Source organism: Vespula pensylvanica, chromosome 17 (assembly GCF_014466175.1).
Source record: "Vespula pensylvanica isolate Volc-1 chromosome 17, ASM1446617v1, whole genome shotgun sequence".
In the NCBI taxonomy this organism is placed as follows: domain Eukaryota; kingdom Metazoa; phylum Arthropoda; class Insecta; order Hymenoptera; family Vespidae; genus Vespula; species Vespula pensylvanica.
This window is the reverse complement of record NC_057701.1, coordinates 906690-922511: the sequence shown is the minus strand read 5'-3', so window position 1 is coordinate 922511 and position 15822 is coordinate 906690. Positions and strand designations below refer to the sequence as shown.

The 15822-nt window shown below is 36.0% G+C and overlaps 1 protein-coding gene across 10 annotated transcripts in view; it reads left to right on the top strand.

Moving 5' to 3' along the window:
- Positions 1-15822, top strand: part of LOC122635083 (Down syndrome cell adhesion molecule-like protein Dscam2) — a 195094-nt gene that overhangs the window by 136065 nt on the left and 43207 nt on the right. For all 10 annotated transcript variants that reach the window (XR_006328557.1, XM_043824875.1, XM_043824870.1 and 7 more), the window contains one exon: positions 9128-9277. Coding sequence is in view for 9 of the 10 variants with exons in the window: in XM_043824875.1 (XP_043680810.1) it covers positions 9128-9277 (150 nt within the window). In the remaining variant the exon portion in view is untranslated. The remainder of the gene's footprint in view (positions 1-9127; positions 9278-15822) is intronic.

The following is a 15822-nucleotide window of genomic DNA, read 5'->3' as shown; positions in this document are numbered from 1 at the left end:
TCTCTCTCTCTCTCTAACTCTTGTTCTCTTTCGCTTTCTCTTTCTCTTTCTCTTTAGCTAACTCATCCTCGCTTACACTCACTCTAACGTGTCACTCTTGCTTAACTCCAAAACTCCCCGATAGTTTCAGAAATGGTCCCTACGACCAAAGCTTATATCGCTCTTTGTACACGAGTTTTACGACTTTCCTGATTGTTCGTCTGCGTTAGTCTCCCTTCGAAAAAGGTACAATTACAAGAGTACACACACACACACGTACATATAAAGTTTTTATTCTCGTAAGATCTATGATTAAATCTATATATCGATCATCGTATTACGTGAAACTTATTTGAAATCTCGTAGTATTACGTTTCAAACTACGTTCGAGAAAAGTGAGTACGTATTATATCGTATAAAAAAAAAAATATATATATATATATATACTTGCATACGTATGTAAAAAGAAAACGCACGTTTATCGAAAGAAGAAAGAAAAAGGAAAAATTTGCTTGATCCAGATTTTCCGAAGTGTAAGCCGAAAGGAAAGCAGTACGTGACACTGGGACCATATACATGGAATATAAGCTAGGGACGATAGCAGAACGATACTGCAACGATAACAGCTCCGGGCTGTTTTCACTCAAAGCAACGTCGAAGTTCAGGAACTCTTGGTTAGACAAACTCTAACTTGTGGACACTGTATAGATAGGCCTTTGGAAAGAAAGAGAGAGAGTGAAAGAGAGAGAAAAAGAAAGATAGAGAGAGCAAAGATCAGAGTTCGAGTCCAAGTTGGACACTTGAAGAGACTTGACGTCTATTTCTTACTAATCCGAGGTCAAGAGATATTCTCAACGATAAATATCATTTTTCGTCGTGTTAATTCAACGCCTCTATATTAAATTATCTTGAAATAGATAAAAGAAATATAACAATCTTCTTTTTTTTTCTCCTTATTTTTCTTCTCTTTTTGCTCAACATTTTTACTGATAACTGTTAACGAAGAGGAAAGAGAGAGATTATCGAATCGAGAAAAAAGAAAGATCATTTATTCGATCCGGTCGAGTAAATATTATTAGCAATTGAAAAAGTTTAACAAGTTTCGTGGTTAAAACGATTCGTCAGGTTGTGATACCATTATCGGTACGTTTACGACGTAATAACGCGATGTAAATTTCTCTTCTTCTGTACGTATAGAGGAATATGTGTGCGTGTGAGTCTCTCTTGGAAATTTGAAAAGTAAAATCCGATAAGCCCGAACGAACAGAAAGAAGAAAAAGGGAATCGATAAGAAGGGGCGTATGAGAAGAAGGTGATACGTTTCGTATCCAAGAGGGATGATTTATTACGGACACCTTTCTCGGTGTTACTCGGAAACGATGCACGTGGGATCGAAAACTAACTTTTCCTTAAAACCGAGAATCTGTGTTTCGCGCGACGGCATCGTCGAAAACGACACTGCCGAGGGTTGCTGCTTCTGGACTTATATTCCCGGTTCGAATAAATTGAGCCTCAAATATATTTCAGTAATAGCGTAGTCCTATACGTAAATCATCTGCTCTGATATCTCATACACATTTGAAGTCGTACACGAACTTGGAGTTTTCCTTGGAGATGGAAAGAGTTAGAGAAAGAGAGAACGAGACAGAGAGGGGAGGAAAAATCTCAAAGGAATCGTCATTTTAATATTTTTAACCGCACGAAGATAGATATTCTTTTTCTCTTTCCTTCTCTTCTTCTTCTTCTTCTTCTTCTTCTTCCTCTTCTCCTATTTCTTCTTCTTCTTTTTTTCCAATCCGATAAATCGTCGAAAGACACGACGAGCATTTAATTTTTACCGAACGAATCCATCGTGGTCGATCAGCCAGCATGGATCCTTCCACGTGATGGATGAAATGTTGGAAACGTTTTCGTTCGAGTGCAAGACGGTTGTTCGAGAGCGTGGAAATTAATTGCACGAATCGTTTCCGTTCTGGGTATATCGTATCTCTCGATTGTATGGAAAGACTTTTCTGTAAAGCGAAACGAAAACTATAACAAAAACAAAAAGAAAGAAAAGGAAAAGGGGGAAAAAGGGAAGAAAGGAAAAGGGAAAAAAAATGAACGTAATACTTCCGTCGTAGCACTACTTCTCTTCTTTTCCTCATATCGGCTTTTTTCGAGATCAAAAGTTTTTCATCGACGAGTATCATCGTTTCTCGTGGAATGTCAAAGAGTTTAACTACTATCAAACGTATTCATACGTATTCATTCGCGTGTAATATTTATTGTAATAATAATAACAACAATAATAATAATAATTATTATTATTATTATTGTTATATTAATAATAACAGTAATATCAGTAATAATAATTTGCTAACAAAAGAGCAATAATACCGAGCATATTGATTTAAAGCTCTATTCATCTCTCTCTCTCTCTCTCTTTCTCTCTCTCTCTCTCTGACGTATAAACGCACATTGCATTATATAAATAAAATACATATTGCAGATGGCTATTTCTCCGTTGTAAAATTTGTTTGATTGCTGAAACGTGGCCGATGTCGAACGAACGATCGTCACGTTTACTAAACGTTGTTATATATATATAGATATGTAACATTCGATGATATCGAGTATAATGTTATTACGATTTCTCTCATTTTTCGAAATCCGATAAACTGATCAATTTTCTGATCGAATGGAAAATTATATGCGCGATGCTTTCTTTCTCTTCCTCTTCTCTTCTCTACTCTTCTCTTCTCTTCTTTTCTTTTTTTCTCAAAGTATAGCAAAAGAATCGACAAACGTAGGCTCTCCCATAAAAACTTTAAAAGCTTCCTACTCAAATTCAATACCCATACTATATTTGTAATAATATATATGTAACACACACACACATATATATATATATATATGTATATATATCGTTTACAAGTCGCAATCCATCCAATTCCCATTTTCCATAGTTTGTTTCGAAAAGGCATGGTGGCTCGTTCTATCACTCTTTACCTTCTCTCTTTCTTTTTTTTTCCCTCTCACAAATACAAACTACACGCATACTTTTGCGCGTATTTCAACGGGGGCCTCTGTATTTCGGCTCATTCGAGCATATTATTCGGCCTAGCGCGAAAAATATTCGCACGAGCCGAATGTTGTTTAAATCCTGGACCCCATCAGCGAAATAGACGTGTCTGTCATTCTCTCTGACTCTGGAAAAGCTTCGGTGAAACAGAGAGAGAGAGAGAGAGAGAGAGACACACACACACAGAGAGAAAAAAGCGAGAGAGACAGACAGAGAGGCCCCTGACGCGCGTTTTGTACGCCGCTACGCGCCAGAATCCCAACCGCGGTCCATTACTCTTATTAGCGCGAAATGGCAGTCGTGCATGAATATCGTGGATAAAACGAAGTTTCACGCTCGAAGGGAGGAAGAAAATCCTCTCGGGTATCATAGCTTAATCCACGTGAATCGTGTGCTCTGATACTTTCTTTTTCCTTTTTTCTTTTTTTTTTTCTTTTTTCATCATCTTCTTCCCGAGATATCTTATATATATATATATATATATATATATATATATATATATTTATATATATATATATATATATATATTTATATGTTATCATCATCATTATCAGACCATAATAACTTTATTCTTACTCAGCCTCGTAATCAAATTTCGATCGATCGATCGAAATTTTGTGGAATTTTTCTTTTGATTCTTTTTCTTTTTTTTTTTTTTTTTTTTTCTATCAACTATTGAAAATACGCCAGTTAATTTATTTTTCTCTTTTGCTTTTCACCTACAAATATTAATTACCTAGATAGATGGATAATAATTCAATTGATTTGAAATTCGTGGTATTCTTGTTGATGAGAATCGATACACGATTTTCATCCGATTCGAAAAACCGGATTCGGATTTTTTATTCCTCGATTAAAATGAGATATCACGGTTTTGAGCGATTATTGATTTTTCTTTTTTTTTATTCCTTTGCTCTTTTTTTTTTTTTTTTTGCTTTTTCATTATTTATATATATATGCTTTCAGTTCAACATTCATCTCATATACGAGATTAACATCGTATTTATATATATGTATATATATATATATGTATATAAAAATATATATATACCTATGTAGATGCTAGCTAGCTATTTGATTTTTTTCCTTCTCTTGCTATCAACTCGCGTTCTATGTTCGTATGTATGCAGTTTGCTTTTTCATCTTTTTCTACTTTTTTTTTTTTTTCTTTTTCTTCTGCTTTTAATCGCTCGGCATAGAATGTTACATTTTGTTTGCTCTTTCCGACGAGAGCAAATATTACACAACGGGACTGTTCTCGAACGAAGTAATCGCCATTCACGCTCTATCGCTTTCAAGAATAAATTATTTTAAATAAGTAAAGAGAAAGAGAGATAGAGAGAGAAAAAGATCTTTATTTTGTAGAAACGATTACTCTCTTTTTCCCTCTGGCTCACTGTTTATCTATTTATCTATATTTTACTATTGAGAACTATCGATCCTTCTTTGCAACATTAACTTCTTGACATTTGTGAAGTTCTATTTCGAAGAAATATTTTTATCTTCGTTGGTTCTTTACACTTACTTGAGAAGTATACAAGTTTTTAAAAAAACTTATTTTATTATTTATCATTTTTTCATCGTAATTTATTTATTTAAAGTATTAATATATCAGTTCGAACGTACTTATTTATTTATTTATTTATTTATTCATCTATGTTTTTCTTCTTTTTATTTATTAATCTTTATATCATATTATCTCTTTATTCAAGTTACATTCTCCTACTTTCGTAGCACTCTTACCTTCTCTTGCCGCATGTACTCTACTTTCTGCGATTTCTCGTATGCACATTCGTAACGTTTTAGCCAGACGTATAAAATTTCTCTTATTGTATTACTCCTGGATTATACTTGGTGCATCCTCGTGTATATCATTTATCATCTCTCATTTTCAATTACTATATTTGATATTTACGAACGCACGTACGCGCACGCATATATACATAAAAAATAAATATTTTATCTCCATTATGTTTATTTCGTAAATATATGTATATATATAAATAAGAAAAATGAAAGATATAAAAAAGAGGGAAAAAAACGAAAAAGCATAGCATATTTCTCCTTTTACTTGGTCGTATCAGAGAAAACGTAAAGCTTCTTCTATTTTATGCAAGTGCAAAGCTTCCTTCTTCTTCTTTTCCTTCCACCTCTTCTTCTCGGCCATTCTCTTTATAGAAAATATCAAAACGATGAAACTCGTGGAAATAAGTAGAAAAAATAAAAGAAAGGAAGAAAGAAAGAGAGAGAGAGAAAAAAGAAAAAAAGAAAGTGAAAAGGGAGACTCTCGAAGGTCTCGCGCGTGCGACTCGATAGCTCAGCTTCAGCTTCAGCTTTATACGAATTCACTGACGATGGATGGAAAAGGATCACGTCCTCGATTTCGTTTAACCCCCTGGAGCAATGCTCTAAGGGGTGGTATCGTCACAGTTCACTTGCTCTTTTCGTTTTCTTTCTATGAAATATTGCGCCTTTATTTATTATTCTACACAAAAAAAATTATTATGACGCGTGGGTGAATATTTGTCTGTTCTTTTTTTTTTTTTCTTTTCATTTCCTTTGATTATTACTTACAATAAACGTAATATAATGTAATGTTAACAAATAATATATTATAGTTATTTCAATTGGTTATATCTATATAAATTCGTTTGTTTCTCTCTTTCGTTCTTTCTCTCTCTCTCTCTAGATACATATTTTATCTAATAATTATTTTATCGTAATTCCATTAATATACAAATTGAAAGTAATAAATCGTAATTAAGACAGACAAGTTTAATGAAAGAGTTGGGAGATATTTTTGTCGAATAGAGTACAGATCGATAAGGAACAATTTTCGACTTCGGGGTCGTAAGGTTAAGACGAGAAGAGAGAAAGAAAGAGAGAGAGAGAGAGACAGACAGACAGAGACAGAGACAGATAGAGAGAAATTCTCACACGTATACTTACACGCAAAGGACACACGAGCTCTCTCATATACGAACACATGCACGCATGAGAACGCTAACTTATACTCGGTGGTGCATTTCGACGTTCCTGAAATTCCACGCAATTTCCTTGGAAATAAAGCGCGCGGGGTTGAAATGTGCGCACGTGTCGAGATATCGACGCTCTCTTACCAAGTAGAAGATGAAAGAGGTGGTAGAAGGAAGAGTAAGAGGAGAAGAGGATGCACTTACATGCATATATCCTGGCAAAATGCAGTCATTCTCGCGAGCTAACGTCGAGTCTGACGTTATTTCTACTATTTTTGACTGCTACTGGTACTACTGTGCTGTTGTTGGTAGTGGTAATGGTGGTAACAGTGATAACAGTGATAGTAGTGGTGCTCTTGTTACTGGTACTGGTATATTGGTACTGGTACTGGTACTGGTACTGGTACTGGTATTGGTACTGCCGTTACCACTGCTGCCACTGCTCCAGGCGGGAAGAATAAAAATATTTTCACGAAGTAATTCTTGTCGCACGCAACCCGCACACTTATACATTCACGCAACGAACCTCTGGAAAATTTCTCTGCGTTTCGTCTATATCCAGCTTTGAAACCCCTCGGGGAAGAGGAGGAGAAAAGCAAAAAAGAGAAGGACGAATAATTAAAGAGGGAATTTTTCCTTCTCGAGTAATCCGACCTCTATTCTTTTATTCTTTTTTCTTCTTCTGCTTCTTCTTCTTCATCTTCTTCTTTTTTTCTTCTTTTTCTTCTTCTTCTCTTTTTTTTTTTGTTAGTAACGTTTTTTTTATTATTTACTTTCTTGATCTCATATATATATATATATATATATATATATATATATGTATTAAAAAATACATTCGTGCATCGTTCGTTTCTCGATCGATCGATCGATCGATCGATTAATTCATTCATTAATTCACTCATTCATTACTTTAAAGAAATTACAGTATAAATAGATATTTATAAAATATAATATCAATCCCTGATTTGCATGTCCTCTTAAAATCGATTGGAATTTAAATCGAGTAGTTGTCGCGATATTGCACGAGTACTCGATTCGAAAGTATCGAAGAATTCGCGGCCGTGTTGTTCGATATCGATGATAGTCGGAATTGTGTAATCGGCGCCGATTCGATATGCTTCTCGAAAACAGGGTGGGAGAGAGAGAGAGAGAGAGAGAGAAAGCAAGAGAAAGAGAGAAAGAAATAGAGGCAAGCATTGTTACGGACGCACGTATTCGTCGCTTCGAAAAATAGCAGGAAATATAATCGAAGGCAGCGTTTATCTCGAAGCAGTATCGAGTTCGCGCTCTGCCCCGACAATTTTCATCGTCCGTCGCATTTCGTGGTAACACATCGATCTCTCCCTCTCTCTCTCTCTCTCTCTTTCTTTCTTTCTCTGTCTCTCGCTACCCTCGTACTTTGATAGATATCGACTCGAACCATTGTGAACTCGTTACGCGCCATTCGAAGCCTTTTTTCACGTTTATTCCCTCCTATTCATTACCTTCTTTTTCTTTTTCTTTTCTATTTTTTTTTTTTTTTACTTTTTCCCCCTCTTTTTGTTTTTTTTTTCTTCTTTTTTTTCTGTTCTTTTTCTTTTTTCTCTCTCGTTGCTAACCCCAAATATAGATACACGTTGCACGTACGTACATTCGTACTTATATCTCCTACTTGTTGACTCGGCCACGTTGCTTGTTTATTCGAATTTCCCGCGTTACGGAAATATCAAGCATCTGTATGAAAGATCGCGTATAAATTTTAATAGAAATTTTTACCAGTTTTATATGCGACCATATAATACGTATATTCTTTTCAACGAAATTATTATGAAGCAGTTTATGTGAAATATAATTTACTCATGCTTATGATAATACTCGTTTTAATTAATGAATATCCTTTCGTCGTTCTTCCTGATAACACCGTCATTACGTCGTTCACTTAATTAGTCTCACGTCTGTGTAATATTACTTTCCAATATATATATATATATATATATATATATATATATATATATATATGTACTTATTATATAGATATGTGTGTGTGTGTGTGTGTGTTCATTGAACACATTTACGTAAAAGACAGTACATAGAAACTGTTAAGTCTCGCGAACGAGTAAAAACGAGCTCTCTCGCACTCCGCTTACACGCAATCCGCTTAATTACACGTTCGTCTCTTTCAGGTTACTATTTTCAATACTACGCGAAAAGAGACAATACCAGTAGACATAAAATAGTGAGAGAAAAAGAAACGCGACATCGATGAGAGAGAGAGAGAGAGAGAGAGAGAGAGAGAGAGAGAGAGAGAGAGAGAGAGAGAGAGAGAGAGAGAGAGAGAGAGAGAGAGACGGGAGTGGGGAGAATTCGTAGTTGAAATTTACACGGCACTTTTCAGGATTTTATCGACTGTACATTTTTTTCTGCGGCTTAACAACATACAAAGACTGTAGAAGTTAATCACTCGAAATCAAGCTTAACGGCTTCATTTTCCTCTTTGATGTTTTGAAAGTAAATAGAAGAAAATCGTTAGAAAATCGATGGTGTTATTAGGTAAAAATAATAAAAATAAAAAATATATATATATATAAACTGTACGTACGATTAATTGCATCTGGATAGCGTCGGCGCTTTTTTTCCATCTCTTTTCCTTTTTTCTTGAAGGATGGAATTTTTTTTTTCCTAAAGAATCATCGATCGCGGTTGAAAGAATCTCACGGTCAAACCGCATTTCGCCGAGTCGCAAACGTCGGCAAGCGAATGGAGTGGAGTGGATTTTTTGTTAAAAAAAAATTTGCATATTGATGAAACACAGAGGACATACGATGAAAGAGAGGGATACCGTGTGAAATGGAGATGCCAAGAGAGAGAGAGAGAGAGAGAGAGCCATCGATCTCGATAAAAAATCGAAAAGAGAAAAGAAAGAAAAAGGAACAGGTAGCCTGTAAGAAAAAAGTAAAAGAGAAAGAAGAAATAGAAAAAAAAGAACGAATGAATGAATGAACTTGTCTCCTTGCGTATTATTCGTGAAGAAAAAACAAAAAAAAAAAAAAAAAAAGAATAAAAATGATATAAAATCGAAGCCTTTTCCGAGTTCTGTCGTAAACGAGGTCGTTTTATTTTTTGCTTCCAGGTGGCAAATACCATATGTTACCAACTGGCGAACTTCTGGTCTTCTCTGTGACTTCCGCCGATGCTCATTCCAGTTACCGATGTCGTACCGTCCATCACGTGACCGCCGACACCGTCGAAAGTTCGTCCTATGCGCGACTGGTGGTCACCGGTAAGTTTCACGGAATCGCATATTCACCTGTCGTAGTATGTATAGACCGTAACCACCTTCGAAGGCAGTTCTTAAACAGTCACGTACGGTTACACCGTCAACCCCTGCTTTTTCGCTTAAAGGGACTTTCGAGGACCTGCATATTTAATGCCCTGACTAAATGTGCGACCTCAGCAAAATGTCGCCTCTCGTTATGCGACAAAAAGGTACCCTTCGTCTGAATTGACACGACGTTTCTCACCTGTCCTATAACTTTTACGCGTTTACCTATATGCATATATATATATATATGTGTGTGTGTGTGTGTGTGTGTATATATATATATATATATATATATATATATATATATATATGTATACATCGAAATAACGTTTCGCACAATTTATTATTTTTCTTTCTTTTTATTTATTACCTTTCGTTTGTTTCGTTATAATCTCGCTTTTTTAAACGCGGACGATCCCTCAGCGACAGGATCGAAGTAATCGAATTATTCGATTCGTTTTTCCTTCTTTTTTCTTTTTATAAAATTAGAAATAAAAGAGGAAATAAATCAATCATACGGACAAGACCTTTCTCTAGATCTTAACAATATTCGAGGAACTTTCATCGACAAAGTATCGCCGGGAACTTTGCTGACGTCTTGAAAATTTTACATAATCCAAAATTGGCTGTTGGCTTCCTCTATTTGACTTCAGCGTGAAGGAAATTCTGTTCACGGCTTAATGATGATTAACTCTCTCGCGTTTCATGTACTTACTTACTTACTTACTTACTTACACGTATGTGTATGTGTGTTTGTATGCGCGTGCTCGTATGTACGTGTATACACGTTTATACTTTGGACTTTTCGTCGATGAAACTTAGGAAAGTAAGTTTCAGTTTTTCGACGAGAGATTAATACCTCTTAGTGAAAAGTAAAAATCACGAATGTAGATTTCCATCGTTTTAACGATTGTTCGTACGAATGTAATTATAATCATTTTCTTTCTCTTTCGTTAATTGTCCACGAGTGGATTGAACTCAGCTGATTAAAATGATTTAATACTAAACTAATAATTCAAAATATTTCTCGAGAATATCCACTCTCGTTTCGACGTATATATTATACATACGTAGGTAAATACATACATACATGCATACGTCTATTTAAGCGTTCACGTTTATATAACGATCTCTCACGCATACTATAGCTTTTACCATGGTAAATCATAATGCATTGTTACGCGTTCTCCTACTCTTTACCTCTCCTGACACCCTCTCTCTCTCTCTCTCTCTCTCTCTCTCTCTCTCTCTCTCTCTCTCTCTCTCTCTGTCTTCCGCTACACCCTCATCCCTCTCGCAATCCACGCAACTCGCCTTCTTCATGAATAAATCATGAGCGGTCCGAAATGCTAATGGCCGAAACGTCCGCGTTCTGCTTCGTCGGCCCCCCGTAGTACAGCCTCGACGAAATACTATCTACGACTCGTAAACAATATACGTGATACGCGTATCCTCGAAAATATGCTTCTCCCGGTTTACCTAGGAACCAACCGGAAGCTTCGGTACGTCGCGTACCATCCGGTTCCCATACTCTTTTGTACTCGCGATTGAAATTCGCTTGTTTATTTCAAATTTCATCTGCAATACTCTACTATCGATAGCGATATATTTTACTTGGAGTTTGCGAACGATATTCTGCGTAATATTTATTTACAAACGATCCGGATAATAATTATCCAATTGACGTCTTGACACCTTGACAATTGGCGTGCAGAAAAATAAAATAAAAGAGAGAACAAAAATGAACAAAAAAAAAAAAGAAAAAAAGAAAGGAACAGAGAGAGGATAGCAAAAAAAAAATCGAGCGCGAAAAGAGGATTTCGTTTGTGGCGTCGTCGTTTTGCTTTGTTATAAAAAAAAAAAAAAAAAAAAAAAAAAAAAGGGAGGAACGGGGAAGAGGACAAAAAATTTCGCGTTATTTGATCCCATTCGATATCACTTGAAAAGAGAAAATCAATGGATTCGGATAAATTCGAACGTATGCACGCGAAGTGCCATTAGATATCGTGGTTAATTGTCTCAGGACCGTCAAGAATCTTCCTAATCAAGCTGCGTTTGACGATCTTATCATGGAAAGTACGAGGACTTCGTCGTTGAGGCACTTCGGTTCTGTACCATGGCATTGATGCTGATTGATAAGGCATGAAATAGGTCGAACGTGGATGAGTGTGTTTGGAACAATAGATGGCTAATGATGAAAGTGCAAGCCAAGATGTTGCCATGTTGGAATGGTGTGTGTGTGTATGTGTATATGTACCGCTATTACTCTGAAACGCAACAAAGATGAAATACCAAACGCGCCAGATGAACATATTGTACTATGTTCGTGCATATCATCCAAGCCCCTATAAACAGAACCAAAGAGCTTCTGCGTCAATTAATCATACCATCCTTCCTAACGTTGCAACGCGTTCGAACCATAATTATTCGAAATAAAAGAGCAATGACGTTGTTATTGTAAAATACGAGCGTAGAGTACCTGCGACTCTCTTTAAAAATGAACCCCGTCGACGTATTAATCACTCGTTTTAATTTTATGAGCTCGTTAACGTTCGCGAACTTCATCGTAATTCATTACTTCTATCGTTATGTTTTCGTCTAATTTATAGAATAAGAATATATACGCGAATATATACGATTATCGAATATTTTTCAAGAATAATTACATACATTTAGTCCTTAACAAAAATTTCTGAAATGTCTTTTTAACATCTCGAAATATGCAACTCTTTCTTACGTACGAGTATATCGATAAATAGAGAGATTTACTCTATGAGGGGATTTGAAAAAAAAAAAAAGAAAAAACAAAGAAAACAAAAGAAGTTTCTAATTGATAAACAGGAAGCTAGATTATCAACGGCATATAAAATGTCAGGGACATTCAGGGGCTGGAAAGTTCCTGTCAAAATAATTAGAATTAAGATCGTTGCTGATGAGAGATCTATCCAGATGGAAAATGTATACGTTGTAGACGTTTCGAGGGTTAAACGTGTTGTACGGTTTACTAGTAAACGTCATTAGATATTGATGACGTCGTTAGAAAGGAAAAATGCGTTTGTATGGCGTAAAGGAATCGTTTTAGTGGCAGCAACCGGATACATCCACTGTCTTCTTCTGTTTCCTTCTTCGCCATTATCCGCTCCTGCATTTTTCGCAACTTTTCTCTTCAACTCTCCTCTTCCTGCTCTCCCTCTCTCTCTCTCTCTCTCTCTCTTTCATTCTCCTTCTTTCTCTATCCCTTTCAACGAACGCGTCAGAGTTATAACACTTTACTACGGCGCCATTTTAGGGAAGCACTGCCTTTTAGGCCTGATGTCCATTAAAGAGCTCGCCTGTACGAACTGCAAACCGTTTAAAACTCGAATTCCTTAAGCCACGTATAGCACTAATGGACCATAGTACTCACTCCTACTCCTACTACTACTACTACTACTACTACTACTACTACTACTACTACTACTACTACTACTATTACTATTACTCCTACTACTCCTACTACTACTACTATTACTACTACTACTACTACTACTATTACTCTTACTACTATCCTTTGACTACTAGTCCTCCCTCAATCCTCCTCCTCCTCCTCTTCTTCTTCTTCTCACTCAGTATCTATCGTCGCACGTGTCGTCCCCTTAATCGTCCTTCTTCTGTTTCAATGTTTAGAGATCCCCCGACTACCTACTTTCCTATCTAAACGGAACTAACACCGCGTAGATACAAACTTACTTACATTTAAACTCGAGAGTGTGGAACACGCTTTCCTAGTGGGAAATCCGAGAACGTGTTTACCCATCGATTTATCCGTAAAACGTTTTTCCTAAACGAAATCCTATAGTCTTTGAAAGACCCACAAACTCACATAACTTACATACATACATACATACATACATACACGTACAAAGAAAGAGAGAGAGAAAGAAAGAGATTTTAAATATCCTCGATACAGAACATAACGATCGGAATTTTTCTTTTCATTTTTTTCGTGACATCATTTGCATTCGTTTCTGATTACATTATCTAAAATACGATCGTCGTAATCGAAAAATCTTTCTAACGAAGGGAAAACGTTAGTGGGAGGTTGAATGGAGAAAAAGGAATACGAAGGGAAGAAGAAGAAAAAACGGAAAAAATCAATCGCGATCTCGCTTGGATAACTCGATGCTAGAAAAGCACCGAGTAACTGTTCTAAGAGTCTACGAGATCTTCGTAGGGAGAAGGGATTGGAGTTAAAAGAAAGAAAGAGAGAGAGAAGGAAAGAGATTCTCTCGAAGGCCACGGTCTCTCGCCTTCGTAGCTCGCGACTTTAGACGAGTACGATCAGCAGTCAGGACAGTCGGATTTCGCTTTAACCGAGCGTTAAATTAGTTCGACGGTCGAACGATTTCTCTTGGCGTTCTCACACCGACCGTCTTCGTTTCCAACGACGACGTAGAGTCTGCTTCCTCGTCGATAACTTTTTGCTAGCTAAAGTTCAACGACTGCTCTCCATCTATCTGTGTATTTCTTTCTCTCTCTCTCTCTCTCTCTCTCTTTTTCTATTTCTTTCTTTCTCTTTTTCTTCTTCTTCTTTGTTTCTTTGTCCTAGTTTGTCTTGAAACTTATCGTCGTTTAAGATGGACGAAACGTGTTTTGCAAAAATTTCGGTGTAAATCTATTTCGACCGGTTCTCTAAATAGTTACTTTTGAAATTTTTGCGAAAGATATTATAGAGAGAGAGAGAGAGAGAGAGAGAGAGAGAAAGAGAGGAAATCTTTCTATCTCTCTCTTTCTCTCTCTTGCTCTCTTTGGCTCGCGTTTATCGACTCCACCGTAGCTTTTTGCTGGTCAAGCAAAAAGCGAGAGGTCGGTCGAGAGGAAAAAGAGAAAAATGGAAGGAGAAAAAGAGTGAAAGAGAGAGAAGGATGGAAGGTGCATGAGATCGCCATATTGGAGACTCGGCGAAAACGCAAAGTGCAATCCGCAGAGCTCCAACGTGGAGCCAGTTTGCGGAGCAACGTCGGCAAGAAACAATGCAGCCATCACGGCTCCAATCCCTTCGCTCGCTACCCCGCAATCTTATCGAGCCCAAACTACTTGTATCTCTCTTTTCTGATGGGAGTGAAAGGGTGCTCTCTGGCCACGGGGGGTGTCTATATATATATATATATATATGTGTTTGTGTGTATGTATATGTATATGTATATAGATATATACAGAGTGATCCACGTAAAGTATTACGAAATGTTTCTCGTGGAAATCCTTGTAAATTTGCGTTGAAAATATTTTTTATAAATTTAATTAATAGAGTTGGGAATTGATCGTTTAATAGAAGGAAAAAAAAAAGAATAAAAAGTAAAAAGTTATCAATTGCACATTTTATATCGTATATCGTGTAAACACTTTTCGGATGGATACAGTTTTGCAATGCTTTACGTGAACCAAGCTGTATACACATACGATTTTATATTTATATAGGTGTGTATATATTTATATATATGCACAGCACGTTATTCTTTTTTATTTCAGCTCATTTCCTTCTCTTTCTTTCTTATCTTGACGTCTAAGAAAATCAACCAAATATTTGTAGATATATATACACACACACACACACACACACACACACACACATATATATAGAAATACACTCATATGTACATAAAATATGTAAACGTAGACGTTAGAAAACAGCGTGCACGTTGAAAATAAAAAGAAAACATATTGCAATATTCTCACACGTTGTTACGATTTTCGAGACGTCGATCGTTATTCGACAGAAAACTCTGTTACTACGTTTTCGTAACTAAAAAACGATTCCCTTTGGTGGATTCTCGAAACGAAAGGAAACGAACTCTCTATGTCGTTGACAAATCCGTTCGATACCAAGATGATTCCAGATCGCACGATTCACGATATATAGATACATACATACATATATATATATATATATATATATATATATATGCAGGTATGTCCTTCCAACAAATATCGAAACGTTTGCAAAAGCTACCTCTAGTGATAACTCCTATACGATATTGGTCAACCGTTATGATGATTTGCTCGTGTAAATATAACTTGGTCGAGACTGTTCGAGTTCGCGGTGAAAACTCGAGTTTTCGTTAAAAATCGATCTCGTAATAGTGAACTCAACATAGGTATTCCGTTTTGATAAAATTTATTACAGTTGTTTTTATACTTCTCTCTCTTTTTTTTTTTTTTTGCTTTTTTTTCCCTCCTTCATTTTCTTTCGATATATACCTTCCCTTTTTCCTCCTTTTTATTTTATTTCATTTCATTTTATTTCATTTCATGATTTTTCCTTTTTTAATATCTTCTACCAACTGTGATATCTGGTAGATAAAAGTTTCAATAAAAACATCATAGGATCCCTGTTATTTCGTATCAATTTTCTCTTTCAATCTTCCTACATTCTTTTAATATCACAATTAACAAACGTGAAATAAACGTAAAAGGAGGCTCGTTTGATATAAACCTGAATCTTTCAAATACACCTACAGCGATAA